Below are 14,981 nucleotides of genomic sequence, written 5' to 3'. Positions count from 1 at the left end.
CAGCCACCCGATTCATCCCCTACCAACCCAGCCGACGGTGATTTAAAAAACCACCCTTTGATCAACTACCCTTGCCGTGTCGGTAATCTCGGTAACTTGTATAAAATAAAGTACGGAAAGCGCCCTTAGCAATTTTAAAAGTTATCCCCGGTACCGGTTGTCCGGGCAACAGAGAACGGCTCTCTGAATCAGCCCCTAGTCCGCTAAGGGTGGGCCTGTACCCACAGATGTGGCCTCGCACCAGAGATACCACCCAACCGGGTGGATATGAAATTCTTATGGGGCACATACGTGCGACGGGTCATGGGGATGTTTTTTGCGCCAGGGGGTTGGCGCACCCTCGGAATTACGCGAGGCTAGACTCGTAAGTAGAGGCCTAAAAGAAAAGTTGGCAAATCCCATTTAGTTTCGCCTCTATGGGAAGACTCGGAAGTCTCTTTTGCTCCAGACGTTCTAAAGTGTATTTTTTTTTCTTTTTTTTTTTTACCTTAAGCAATCCTGAAAATGACTTTTTTTTTCGTCATTCTCAAGCTCGCCTACACTGGCAAGAAATTTTACGAACGCTTACTCAGGTTCAAAGACCCCCGGTTGTCAATTATCTTGGAAAATGGGTTATCCCGTTCTGTCGCATAGGATATGCATGGGCGGGGCGCGTCTCAAGTTTCTCGTCGTTAAACAATTCAGCGTTTAATTCTGCGCGGCCGCGGGAACTCCGGAAACAAAAACAGAAGAGGCCGAGGACCCCCCAGCCTGCTCAAGATGTAGATTGCGCGGCTCCGTGGTTCGAACTGCAAACAGAATTCTCTCAAGATATGTGTACACCAGGGCCGTACCTCGTGTCGCTTTTCGTACCGCGTTTGCCCCGAAGCGGCCATAATAACAAGAGGTCGCGCTTTTGCGTTTTATGAAGAAAAAATTTTTGTACGAAATAAAAAAAAATTCTTTTTTTTTTTTTTTTATAAAAAATTCTTAACGCGGATTATACTTTATTGTATATGTGTGTGTGTGTGTGTGTGTGTGTGTGTGTGTGTTGTAAAAAATAATATTACAAAATCAACCCCCGGTCCTGTTGATTGATAAAATCTCCTTTTGTTTTTTTCTTGTCAATCGATATTTTTATCGTAATTTTCGTTACTTCAAGATCGACCGGTCTGCCTGATATTTTGATCTTTATAGAAATGACATCTTTTACCTATGTAGGGAAACAACGAGGAGCCACGTGGGCGGAGCCGACTAATAGTCAAGTTCCAGGCGATAAGAGCTCAAGGTATATAATGTGTAGTATATGTATTTATGTAATTGCTGTATATATATTTTGATATGTCTCGTACAACTTTTTAACCGTCTCCACGGGTTCGTCGGTACACGTAATTACTTTACTGGCTTTATATTCTAGTCAATTGCAGCTGCTCCACTTGGACATTCGAGTCCCAATAAAAGTTCATCGTCAATATCGGCTGGTAAAAGTGCTTGCGGATAGGTATAAGCACGCTTAAGGTATCTTCTCAAGTATCGACAGAAGCTTAGCCGACCTCGTAATGTCCATGTGATTTTTGAGCTTCTACTGATTTTTAGGTGTCAAAGAATAAAAAACAGCCTCTACGAGCTACTTGACCGAGTTGACTTTTTTTCTGATATTTTTTACCGACATATATGTGCTCGTATACATATGTGCACTACGTATAAAATCGAAAATTCAAAAAATTTTCTACTTTACACATAAGTTTTCATACAGTTTGTTTTTTCTCGAAAATATTACAAAAGATTTATTTAATTTTGGAAAATATTACGGACAATTAGAAAAATATTTTTAACGTATTTTTCAATTTTCCCTAACGTTCCACTTGTTTTTCGTGTAATTTCACGCAAAATTCATAATACGCAGTGAAACGTCAACGACACGTTGCGCAACTTAACCTGAAATACTTCCGTCACTCCAAAATATGTATAGCAGTCGGGCACGCACGTGGGTGTACATCGATCATTGAGTAGGAAGTTTTATATAAAAGAAAAAAAAAAAAAAAGAGTTTAATTAAACATAAATAAACACGGCGCAGGTGTGACGTGGAAATTATCAGTAACAAATTCCGTGCTAATTACAGAAACAAGATAGATTACAATCAGCATCAATTTTACCTAAAATACCATGGAAAAGAAATTACCTCGAATTTATTTAACCCTTGGGAAAAAAAAAAAAAATCAATTATCGCATTCGCTCAGGAAAAGTAATTTCAAGAAGTCATTAGTCCAAAATAAGGGTTTTTTTTTTACGGAAATGCGATGGTTTTTTAATTGTACGCGTTAATCACGGTACAATCCTGACGTCAACTAGTGGCGAATAATGATAAATTAATTTTACTCTGAAAAAAAGAAGTGTACCGGGAAAATTTATCAAAAAAAAAAAAAAAGAAAAAAAAACACGCCCCCACTCGACCGATTTTATAACCCGAGGACAGACGCAATTAGTCGTCGGGTACACGTGCAATTGCAACTTCAAGCGTGGCTACGATTTCAATCGTGACGTCCATCCTTCAGCCTAGTACACAGAGCCAGCGACCGTTCTGCTTTGAACGATAATTCAGTCTGAAATTCCCATGCCGGCTTCTTGTATATTACCACGGATTAATTTTCAATTAGCGGTCGGCCTGTTCGTACCTATGTGTCTATAGGGTCCAGAGACTATAGGTCAGACCAGACCAAAGCTACCCCCCTTCTAGCCCACCCTCCAAGGGACTTGGTGATCTGCGACTTTTTGATATCCACGTACATATATATATATATATATGTACATAAAACCAAGATCTACCTGCAGAGTCCCTATGTGGCTTCACAAGCAAAAAGGAATTGCTCCCTCGCCCAGTGAACGATCCCAGGGACATGCCTTGCGTAATTGCTGATGGTTCTCTCAGGATTGGCTAATCGGAATTGTTGCAGGGACACTGGCCAATTACATATAGACATATAAAAGAACCCTGGTAAGATCCAATTTACGCGACTCTTCCGACTTTGAAATTGACTCGGTACGTCGATTGCCAAGGAATAACAAAAGCATCCCTTATCCCGAGAAAAACTGATCCAGTCAATTTAGGGGTTTGTGGGTATTAAAATTTTTTTTACACTAAAAAATATTTCGTCCATATTCACGTGATCGACAAAAATCTTTAGTGCAGTCTGACTCAAAATACCACAGGACAACCCTGACCTATCTAATCGATCGTTAACGTTAAATAAATAAAAAATATCTGAGTGACAGCCAGGGGTGCAGGAAGTTAGCTCCCCATAATTCCAAAATTCCGGTTCTACTTGTTGTTCTGGCTTGTTCTATAATATTCCAGAAAAACAAGTTTCTCAACTAAAATTTGCAGCGATGAGGCGAAAAAAAACACCACTTTTTTACTGGAACCCCCCACTTATGGAAAATCAAACTTTTTTCGTTGTTCCAGATTGTTCTAGTTGTTCTAAACATTGCTCCAGAATATTAATACCGCTAAGTAAAGAATAGTCCAATGGGATCAAAAAAAACGTTTTATGCATAGCAAGTGGATATAGGACCATGTCGAACAATTTCCAGGTTATTCCAGCTTGTTCTAGGTTTTCCTAGGTTTCCGTAGGTTTTTCTAGGTTGTTCCACGTTGTTCCACGTCCTACCACGATCAGGTAGGACAGTCAGATGAAACCAGAGAAACAAAGGAAAAGCTGAGGAGTACGAACGCTCTCAGAATAGCATGTGGATATAGGACCATTTCGAACGATTTCCAGGTTGTTCCAGAATGTTCCATCTTGTTCTAGGTTGTTCTAGGTTTTTCTAGGTTGCTCCAGGTAGCTCTCGGTCTATCGATGAATTGTTCTAGAATTGTATAACGATCGGGTAGTCGTAAATCGGATAAAAGTAGAAAGAAACGATTATATATACATAAAAAGTTTTTTCGATCCCATTCGAGTATTCTTTACTTATCGATATCAATATTCTGGAACAATATTTAGAACTGGAACAACCTTGAACAACAAACAAAAGTTTGATTTTCCATAAGTGGGAACATTTACCGGAACCCCGGGTAAAAAAGTGGTTTTTTCGCCCCACCGCTACAAATTTCAATTGAAAAACTTGTTTTTCTGGAACATCGTAGAACAAACGTAGAGCAACTCAGAACAAACAACGGAACCGGAATTTTCGAATTATGGGGGGGCTAACTTCCCAGACTTGACCGCCAGTCACTCAATTCCGATCGAACGAGATCAAACTGAGCGACATCATTTTTTTTTTCGTCATAACAAAGGAAAACGGTTTTTGGGCTCTTATCTAGAAAAAAACCTCCAGAGATATCGGGTCAGGTCGACAAGTGATAAATGTACCGTCCATTATCCAAGTAAGATAGTAGCGGACGATAAATAATCGTTAGGTCAATTTCAAGAGATGAAAAATAGGATTTAATAAAATAGTACATCCTGCGAACACATATAATCCATAACGAAGGGTGAGCACTAATTTTTTCCCTTTTATGTGAATATACAAACTTTTCTTTCCCTCCCAATTTTGGTAGCCGCGGAAAGTATTGGCGCTCCTGGCGACATCTATCGGGAATCCAAGGAGACCGACAGGAAACCCGCAAAGGTCTTTCCTATTCCGCAACCAGTGTATAAAATCCAAGGGACCCAATCACCACGTAATACGGAGGAATCGAAGGACGGATCCATATCTCAAGGCATTTACGAGAGACAACCCTTAATACGTCCGTAAAACGGCGATTCGCTCTGGTAAATCCAAAGTTACGTGTTTCCATATTCGAGATCTCATTGGATGCTGCGTGGAGACCGAATGAGAAGGTAAGCGATTACGTAACGCGCTCAGTTATACGGATACGTACATACATATATGTACAGTTACCACAGTGGAACAGAATACAGACCATATAGAATCTGGTTAAGTACACGGAAAGGACGAGGGTGGCCCGTAGTAGGGGATGAAAATACAAATTTGATAAAACAGTCAGAATTGGTTTTGTTGAAAGCTGTAAAACACGAGTAACACCTCGACGATTCAATTTAGTAAAATAAATTAGTATCCTGGAAATATCTCGAGTTTGCCGTAATACGTGATTCATAGTCGGAATTCCCACTTTCCCATAATTGCACGGGCACAGCGCAAACACGGTAGAAACAGATGAAAGGAGACGCGTTACCCGGTTTATTTGAATTTTAATGTAAATCGAGCAAATTTTTTTTCGAGTTGAAAAAAAAAATTGCATTCAAATCGAAGAAAATATTCGATAAGCGCATCGAATGATCGATTGAAATCGATAACCCGGCACGGGACAGTGAATTTACGCGTCGTAGCGTAGGACTCGGCAAAAGAACAGCTGATGCGTAACTGTGTTCAGTGGGTGGAGAAAGATACGACCCAAGTATACGGAGTCGAGGGAACCGTTCGATTTTTTTTTTTTCTAATAATTATTTTGACTGGTAACATAAAATTGAACGAAAGTAGGAAAAGAGTAAAGATCAAAGTTTGAGAATCGATGGCCCGAGGACGTAGAAAGGAGGATCACTGGGTATACAGTGAAAAACACAAGATTCCCGTATACTCCTTTAGCCGGGTTACAACTTGGCTCTTAATACAAGCTACCCCCAAAATTAATTGGACTCTGCGTACAGGGTTGCCTGAGGCTGCTGAAGGTGGGTTTCGCCTCGCCCTTGTCTATATATATATATATATATATATATATATATATATATATATATAAACACACCTCTAACCCGCTTCCCTTTCTACCGTCCCTACATTTCATCATACCATTCTCTATAGGCCGTTGCTACGTACCGGTAACACGCGTTAAATATTCATCTCATCGACCTATCGATCTAAACCCTCCAGGCTACTTCCGTTCTGAGCCGCAGTGCCGCCGCCACGCGGCGAAACAAAGAAACCAGAACCTTCTAGAAAGATCTAAGATTCGCCCAATGGACGTTTCGTTAGCCGAGACGACGGTTTACGTGAAACACCTTTTTTTAATTAGAAAAACGTAAATAACGAACAATTTTCGCAACATTTAGAGCTTTGACGAGGAATTCTGCGTTGGAGTGATAAGAGAGACGGAGGAGCGAGACGAAGAAAGAAAAGAAATTCGAGCACCATAGACAGTATAGTAGCCAAGAGGGAATAAGTTGGACGGTGTGATACCGGCTGTGCATTCCAGATACGGCGAGCAGCCATAAGAAACAGGTGGGGATGCGCGCCACGCTTACGTTCTCCGAGGAAAAAGAATAAAAAAAAAAAAAAAAAAAAAAATAAGAAAAAGGTTGCCGATGGAAGAAAAGGTCTAAAAAGATGGTGGGGATGGATCTGATCTGGCTGCCGGCCTGGTCTGGCAAGATCCTTTTGCCGTACCCGGCCACTGTGGGAAAGATCTGAATACGGTGCGTGGACTGTTCGTCGTCTTCGTAGGGTCTTCATGGTCGACGGGACAGGTTCCTCTGTAGGAAATCTGTAGGTACCAGGGAGCCTGCTAATTATCATTTGGAAACCTAATTGGGAAGTATCGATGTATATATACATATATATATATATATGGATGACTTATAAGATAAAGTCAATGTACTTAGGGCTTCCTTTATAAACTATAAATAAACCAGGTTACAAGTGTTCCTTCTCCCTGCCTAAGTATCTAACCGTTGCGAACAAGTACAGAACAGCCAGGAATGCTTTCTACGGTTATAAACGGTTAATTGCCAGGAGAAGGAATGTTACCTCCCTTCGTTCCGGTATGACTTGACTGGTGGCTGCTATGCCTTCGTGACGCCCAATGCTGCTTATAAGAGCCACATATATATATATATATACACAACCAACAGTAACGATATCACTCTCCAGATAGTATCGGGACTTGTTGGAAGTTTAAATAAGTACTAATTTGTTGGTAACTCGACTGAGTGGGACTTTTGTTCCTTATCCAAATTATCGATAAACGTCCAATGAGAAGATACCGTCTGTGTATACGTATACGTAGCCATCGAACGTAGAAGTAAAAAAAGAAGAGAGACCCCAAGAAGACCAGAGATCACTATCCCGGTCTGTACGCAGATTGTGGAAACAAGTAAGGCGCTAACAAAAAGCCTTCTCCTAAACTTGACGTTTCAGATAGTATGTAAATGAGGATCCTTACCCCCACTCCCTTTTCCCACATTTCTCACGGCTGCTTCCCGCTGGCTACGCGATTCTAATCAAAGAAATCTAAGGGAAACGAGCCGTAACGGGCTTTCGTATCCTTAGAATATATATGTATGCGCCTCTATATATATATATATAGTTGGGTGCTGGTGGCGTGTTCCTAAAACTTGCTTTTAATGCTTTTAGATTAACAGAGTGCGTATACCTATGTATATAGAGTCTAGGAGACACAAGTGGAACAGTAAGTCCTTAGGTAACACGTACGAGTAAGGTAGCTCTGAGGTGCATTAGAAGAATTTTTTTTTTTTTTTTCCAATAATTATTATAGCTACGTAGATCAGAGATATCTCGGTACAGTCCAATGTAAAATATATTTAACGCGCGCGTCTGTAGTCTCGATTCTAAAGTTACTTTTACGTCGATGATTTGAACGTTCGATTTTTTTTTTGTTCCGGCCTTCTTTATTTTTACTCTCGCTCTTATACTATACGTACCTCCCATTCACTCGATTCATTCATCCGGCGGATTACGAAATAATACGCAATTACGCGTCGGGGTTTCGTGCTGCGCTCATAGTTTTCATTGACGCGTTATTCGCTCGAGACTGGGAGCGAATAACCTATGAACGGAGCGATCAAACGTGGATAGAAGCAGTTGGGATGAAAGAAAAAAAGATTAGTAAAAATAAAGTAAGGCTGGGGGACAGTCGGGAGAATAACGTGGATTACGATTTCGTGTTATCTCCTCGACGAAGTATCGGGGCGCGAAGGTAAAGGGAATCGGCGGGAAAATTCAAACGAGCCGAAATAATTCTTTTGCCGAAGGGAGCCGTTAAATACAATTTCAAGTAAATTCGCTCCCTTTCGACTGTAGACTCGATCGGGACCTGACGACGTGAAATTCTTAAGAATTAGAATGGCGGACAGACCTGAAGACTGTTCCTAGCCGAGGTATCAATAATCTGGGAGTGTATTGGGAAAAAAAAAAAAATTATTCAGGATAAATGAAAAAAATTAATTCATACGAATTTAACACACGTGATTATAGTTTCCCACGGATTGGTATCCCGTATGTAATTAATGGGTCGATCGATTGAAGAAAAAAAAATTATTCAAATCTATTTTAACTAATTTTATCCGTATCGACTTACTGATCAACATACTTTGATTCATGCTTGTATACCGAGGTAATCTGGATAGCCAATAATATATCGTTTGGTGTACACTGAACTATATGTGTATATATACGTATACTCAATGCAAGAGTCAAGGATTCTCCAGTTCGTCATAGACTCTACACCAAAGCTACTCCAGCAACTCTATATACCAGCGCAGCACGTATCTGAGCTACTAAAGGGAGACGAATCTCACGGCACCTTCCGTTCGTAGGTTCTTGCTCCTGGGGCGTGAGTAAGGTCAAAGACAAAGACGAGGATGGTGCGGTGTAAGATTGGCTCCTGTGAATGATAGCCCGAGGCGTATGGGCAAGTTTCCCGTCTGTGAATCGACCAGGCGGGGAGGGGAGGACAGCATACGTGTACGGAGAAGAAGGGGAAACGGGAGATGAGAAGATGCGACAGCGCACACGTATCTACCATCGCGCGCGCCAGGAACGAGGCTATTACGCGAGCGCTCCCACACAGCGATCCGCGCAGAACGAAGAGATATGAGAGAGAGAGAGAGAGAGAGAGAGAGAGAGAGAGAGAGAGAGAGAGAGAGAGAGAAGGGAGGATGGAGAAGTGAATAGAGCCAAGAGAGAGGGAAGCTAAAGTTATAACGGGGGCTGGAGGGGGGCTGGAGGGGGAAGTCTGCACCAAGTGCAGGTGCATCGTCGGTCGCTCGTCGGTCGCTCGACGTTCGCGTGGCGTGCGACGAGGACAGAAGGCAAATACTGAACCTCGCGCGGGACAAGGACAACCTACGAAACCGGTTCACCAAGCACCAGCAGAGACTCAAGTCGTTTGACTCTTGACTGGCTACGTGGTAAGCTACACCAATCTCAGGACTCTCGTGTATCGAGAATAGAATAGATAGGATGAAATTTGTCGATATGGATATTTTGAAAAAAAAAAAAAATTTTTTTGCTTTTCCTAAGGGAAGTAAAAACAGTCTCTTAGACGTATATATTGGTATACTCGAAGTTCCGGATATTTTGCTCACTGATTACTTCAAGGACCCAGTCACGCGGCTCTGTTGGCATTTCTGATCAACCCTCAAATTCTAACCTGCGAAATCCTACGACGGAAACGGATGTCCTTTGTCATTTTCGCACCCCAACGCCGCCTGACGAGGTTATTCACGACAGAGTGGAAATTTCACTGTTACGCTGGCTGTGCCTTTTTCTTTTTGGATTGGGCTTTTTTTTTATCTTCTTTCTTTGTTTTTCTTGATATGGCACTACCGATCCAGATTACCGCTGAGAGCGGTTGGATCTGTTATGGTCGTACTTGGAAGATGTTTTACAGGAGTGGAATGCCTTTGGGAGATCTTGTGCCTTGGATGCTGTATATAGGGGTATAGCGTGACGTGTGACTTTGGTCCAGAATACACGAGGCTCGCGGAGTATTGTGTAACTGAGAATGGGAATGTCTTGAGATTCTCACATGGATCGATTGATATCAATATATGCATAGGTACGGGGGGGATGCTGAATCGCGAATATCGACACCGTGAGATATGTGATACATATATCGTGTTTTGCATCTGGTAAACGAGTCCGAGATGATCCTTCTCAGTAACTCGATCTGACCGCCATTCTCACGGCGGATACACGTAACACTAATTGACCGCGATGTCCCACATAAAATTGAATTGGTTAAACGATTTAATCGAACGATCGATACCGGGGGAGTTTTGAGATAAAAAAAGAATTTTTGATAAGAAAAAAAACATCAATCGGGACTCCGTGAAGGGATTATCTGGACCAGTTCAAAGAATCACGTTAATTGCTATCGTAACGAGGTTATCGGACCGATCAAATTTCACCGGGTGTTTCGTATCTGGCGTTAATCGGAAACGCCCAGTGGGATTAAGGATGCTGTGGTCCATATGAGCTGTCTCGGTATGTTGTGAAATTTTTCAAAATTTTCATATTTTTTTTTTTTTTTTTTTTTTTTTTTTTTTTTTTTTTTTTTTTTTTTTTCAATATGGAATATAAAAATGTCCTATTTTTTTTGTTACGTGGTTGACCTTGCATTTCGTTCGTTGATCTTTGGCTGCTCCGTCCTTTTAAATCCTATCTCGCTTTCTCTCACTCGAGCCCAGAAGATCCCAAAAGAAAAAGCAAAGATTCAAGTAGGGAAAGCGTTTAATTCTCCCGGTAACAAGGTCCACTTCGGATGGTCAAGCACTTCGACGCTGCCTTCCGGGTAAGGGCCCTTCCCCTATACGGGCCATTCCCCACTGTGTGGATTCAACCCTTAAACCCTTCAACCACGTGTACTCCACTTCAGCGTCTTATGTTAGTCCGCCACTTCACTCCCGACCATTCCGCCATTCGTTAACGCGACTACAAGCATTTCTGAGGTCAATTATTTTTACCCATATCCCAAAAAATTTTTAACAGCATCTTCCCGTCACTGTACCAACCCTCGCTACAGAAAGTAAGAATCACACTCGCACAACTTCGCAACCCCTTTTCGAGATGACCAGTTACGATTCAATGTAAAAAAAAAATATATATATATATAAGTACAGTAACGTACAAAAAAAAATCATACAGGATGTCGTTTACGTAGAAATTAAATTTACTGACGAAAAAAGAAAAAAAAAACGTCGTCAGCTCCCAAAAAAAAACTTGATCCCTCGATATCTCCAGCAGCGAGCCTCGATTATAATTTCAGGGTAACCAATTTTTCAAAAATACACGTGTTCGCTGTCATACAAGTACATATTGCTGAGGTATGCGCCTTATTCATGGTATTTTTGACTTTTCCCCTAATCAGCCTTATTGCCCCTACAGCCCTTCGTCACTTACCACGACAATAATGATTTTTGTGTTTGACACAGGCCAAGACTCCCCCGGCTGAGACTCTCTGCTTTACCGACCGAGACCACGGGTTATCTAAGGCATTCTCAAAATCACCGACGAAGACTGCCTGGTAATTTGTACCAGGGCTGAAAACAGTATAATAATCACGCGGTAGATATAGCTTTCGAATTCGTCGCAATAAGGATATATATTGACCAACCGAGCAAACCATTAACGTGCTGCCAGCCTCTAGCGTGCTGAGTCAATAATAATTCAACCGGCTTTACGCCCCAGACGGTTATTATCGAATTTCCATAAACCCCACCCCAAAAACGGTACTAAAAACTAACCATACCCTACTTTTACAGATGATGAATTTTTATCTAGATCTCCTAGTAGGTACTCCAATGGAAACGCGAATAGCTTTCAGCCTGAGCAATTTCCATGGGGTAGTCATATTTTTTTAACGTTACACTTCACTCTCGTTCTGATTATTATTTTTTTTCTTCGTTTATACCATTAAAAGTTTTTTTTCCCATTTTGTTTTTTTTGTCTGACAGAAACATTTTCGTATCGATAAAACAGATTTCTTCCCTTCCGCCCTTCATCCCACCCACGTTGCCTTTGCTTATATCGAACAACGACAATGACCAGCGGACGACCTCGTTCAGCCAAGAGGCCAATGCCGTTGGTGATGTCGTTCAAACGCAATTAGGAGTCACCACGTGAAGCGGGTCGTGTACCTAAGGGCTGTAGCAGCAGGTGCACCAACTACGTAGAGGATAAGAGAAGGTAGAAGGAAAATGAAAAGGTCAAATAGCGCCACGTAGGAGTAGACAAATATATAAGTGGAGTCCTAATGCGAAATCCAGCTTTTCTTCGAAGCTGATTAAAGGTCGTTAGTAATACGATAAGGTCAAACTGATGATTAAGGTCTGGAAGAGGTCTGCTTATAAGTGATTAGAGTAGGAAGATTGGTACAACGTAAAAAAAAAAAGGTGACCTAATCAGAAATCGAGTCGGCTGCTGGGAAAATTGACAACAAAAAGTCACTAGATGCCAGTGACATTGACAGACCAACTTTAAGTCGACCTTTGACCCCTCAACTGTATCCTTGACGTGCCAGAAGTGACGTACACATAAAATTTTTCAAATTTCGACATAACCCCAAAATCAGATCAGGGCCAATCGCGTAAAGTCCAGATACGAAAAAATTCCCCAGATATTGTTTTCACTGGATTGTCATAATAAAACTATGATAGGAAACGAAAAATTTCCCAGACCTAACCTCACCTCGGTAAAATAATTCCTCGAGAACTCGAATCGTCCCGGCTCGTCCCCGCGTCACGGCCGACATGGACGTAAAGCGTCGCGACGTCTCTCACGACTACTGTACACACCACTTGGAGCTTCGACTCCTGGGAACTAAGTGTTCCTCGAGTGTCATCCTGGCGCTCGTCCGGTAACCCTGGATTAAATTGCGAAGCCACTGGTCACGGATTCCCCTGTACATGGATCCCGTAAAAGGATCCGCCGTCCGTGTATACGAGCGACAGTAAATTCGGCAGCGTTGAAAATTACGTAAGGATTTATCAAGAGCGAAGAAAAATAAGCTGGGGGGTATGAAACTGCGTGATCCAAAGGGTCACACATGTGCCAGCAGCTCCTTGCATGGGTTCTCCCCCCACATACGAAGCAAAAATAAGATACGCCCGCTCTGGTGCAGTACTCCCGCAGAGAAACATCTGCGTTCAAGGCTACTCAATTTTCACTTAAACCTGCCTACCGCAACACTGCCGTTCGTAATACCGTTGGGTACCGAGTGGCTAATGTAATTTTCTTGCAGTCGAGCGTAACCCAGCGTGACGTGACTGGGGCATTATTAAAAACCGAAAAATCCCTCGAGAACAGAGATTAAGAAAAAAAAAAGAGAAAAAAAAAAGAAAAAAAATCATTTACCCCAATTTTCAAAACGACAGCGGATCGGGCGCCTCGGGGTGGAGCCGTCGGTTTAACGAGAGTCAAGCGCCCTCGGTTGATCAAATTGAGCGGCATTTGACTCCGCGACTGTACCAATTGACACAGCGCGTTAACCCTGCTTTGTGTCAGTTGCTGTTTGACCACGCGGCGCGCCACTCCCGTATGGCTCCTAGCATTTGCCCTTTGACCCTGGGCCAGGCTATCGTACATTATGAAGTTGACAATTAGCCGATTACTCATTTATCACCAGACGGAATCAGGCTCGAAATTATAGAGGGTGTCGACTCCGGCACGGGGAACGGTCCCTTTTGCTTCTTGTGCAATTAACCAGATCGTCTAGTTGGTCCAGAGCCCGTACGCGCTCGTATGCGGATATTGGGTACGTGAAGATACTCCGAGGCATATACATTGATAAAACATAGAGGTTCGTTCAGAACCCATTGTACCGCGCGAAGGTGGCCCCGAGCGTAGAGATCAAACAAGCGTCTGACTTCGCCGGGTACCCCACGAGACCTCCTGAATAACCCAGCGTACACAGGATCCGTAAGTGATGACGAAGATAACTCAAAGCTAATTAAACGAGATTAATTAAGCTTTCTGATTTACTGTCGCATCGCACCACCCCTCGACTCGGTGGATTATCAATGTCATACGAGTCCTCAGACTTTTACCTAAATCTATTATTTCGACAAGCGATCCCGGTACCCAATGAATTATGGGATCGCTAAGGCAGAGCGCTCTCCCTAATCCTCAGCCGAAGGCTGCTGGAGCGTATTTGAATGTGGGTAAAGGCCCGATGGCCGCGGCATGTGGCCAACGTGGAATATCCATGCGGGAGGTTAGCGCGGTCTTGTGGCAGCGAACAAATATGGTGAAATATACGCTTGCCAATGGATCGATTATCTGTTTTGAAATTGGGAGACAAATATTTTTTTTTTTTTTTTAAAAAAACTTACAAAACAGATTTCTGGTACGAGTGGGTGTACAGTACTATAGTCATACGACGAGGGGACGAGGAGAGGATAATTTCAAAATTGAGTCAATTGAATTTCTAATACCAAAGAAATGATCGAGTGGTACACGTCGGTGGGGAAAAAAAAAAAAGAAAAAAAAATGGCCGCTACTCGCCTACTACTTCGCCGTTGCGCGATCACGGCGCACCGTCAAAGAAAAGAAAAGGGGAAAAAAAGGCGTATTAAAAGCTCGTTTCTGCGGCAGCAAATTGAGCGCCACGTAAATTTTTGCATTTGCTCGGCGTATTTATTCAGAGGGTGGTTTTCTGAGGTGGTGTAGGTGGGGAGGGGGGGGGAGGGTTGCGGCAGTGTGTCGTAAGGGGGATGGTGCACAGCGTCGAGGGTACGTGTATAAAAGTTAAGGGAGTTGGTATAAGCGAGGCTGTGCAGGGGAAAGAGGGATGAAGTGCCCGTAAGGGATGAGGAGTAAGAGGTTCAAGAAAAGACGAAAAAAAAAAAAAAGAAAGAAAGAAGTATTGAAAAAGAGGGTAAAAAGACTTTTTGGTTAAAAGCGAAGGCTCTCGAGAAGTGCGCAAGCGTCGAGGCACTGTGCGCGACGTCGCGACGCTTGAAATAATATTGAAACTTTACCAAAAAAAAAAAAAAGAAAGAAAGAAAGAAAGGGGAACGAGGTGAAAGAGAAAAGCACAGTAGATAGATACATTAAGGGTAGCAACGAATGCAAATCCCTTCGTCGAGTCTCCTTGCGGTGGGGGAAAACGTTACAGAAACACACAGAGACAGATATATGTATATCAGCGAACGGGAGATCCTTGAATCCGCGTTCGCCCATAGTCGCCCATTGTGATCCCTACCTTTATACCACAAGAGACAGTCTTTTTGTGAAGAAGCCA

At 42.4% G+C, this 14,981-nt stretch overlaps 1 protein-coding gene across 9 annotated transcripts in view; it reads right to left on the bottom strand.

Moving 5' to 3' along the window:
• The window catches only part of LOC107269785 (nephrin), a 131,712-nt gene that overhangs the window by 77,437 nt on the left and 39,294 nt on the right, over window positions 1-14,981 (bottom strand). Inside the window, exon 1 of one of the 9 annotated variants that reach the window (XM_025087257.1) lies at window positions 12,428-12,504. The exons of the other annotated variants lie outside the window; for them this stretch is intronic. Within the exon in view, the coding sequence (XP_024943025.1) occupies window positions 12,428-12,491 (64 nt within the window). The 5' untranslated portion in view covers window positions 12,492-12,504. Of the gene's footprint in view, window positions 1-12,427; window positions 12,505-14,981 lie in introns of those variants that run through there. 9 annotated transcript variants of the gene reach the window in all.

The sequence above is a fragment of the Cephus cinctus genome, unplaced genomic scaffold (genome assembly GCF_000341935.2).
Source record: "Cephus cinctus unplaced genomic scaffold, Ccin1 Ccin1_scaffold0690, whole genome shotgun sequence".
In the NCBI taxonomy this organism is placed as follows: domain Eukaryota; kingdom Metazoa; phylum Arthropoda; class Insecta; order Hymenoptera; family Cephidae; genus Cephus; species Cephus cinctus.
The sequence above is the reverse complement of the archived record's forward strand: the minus strand, read 5'-3'. Positions and strand labels throughout refer to the sequence as shown.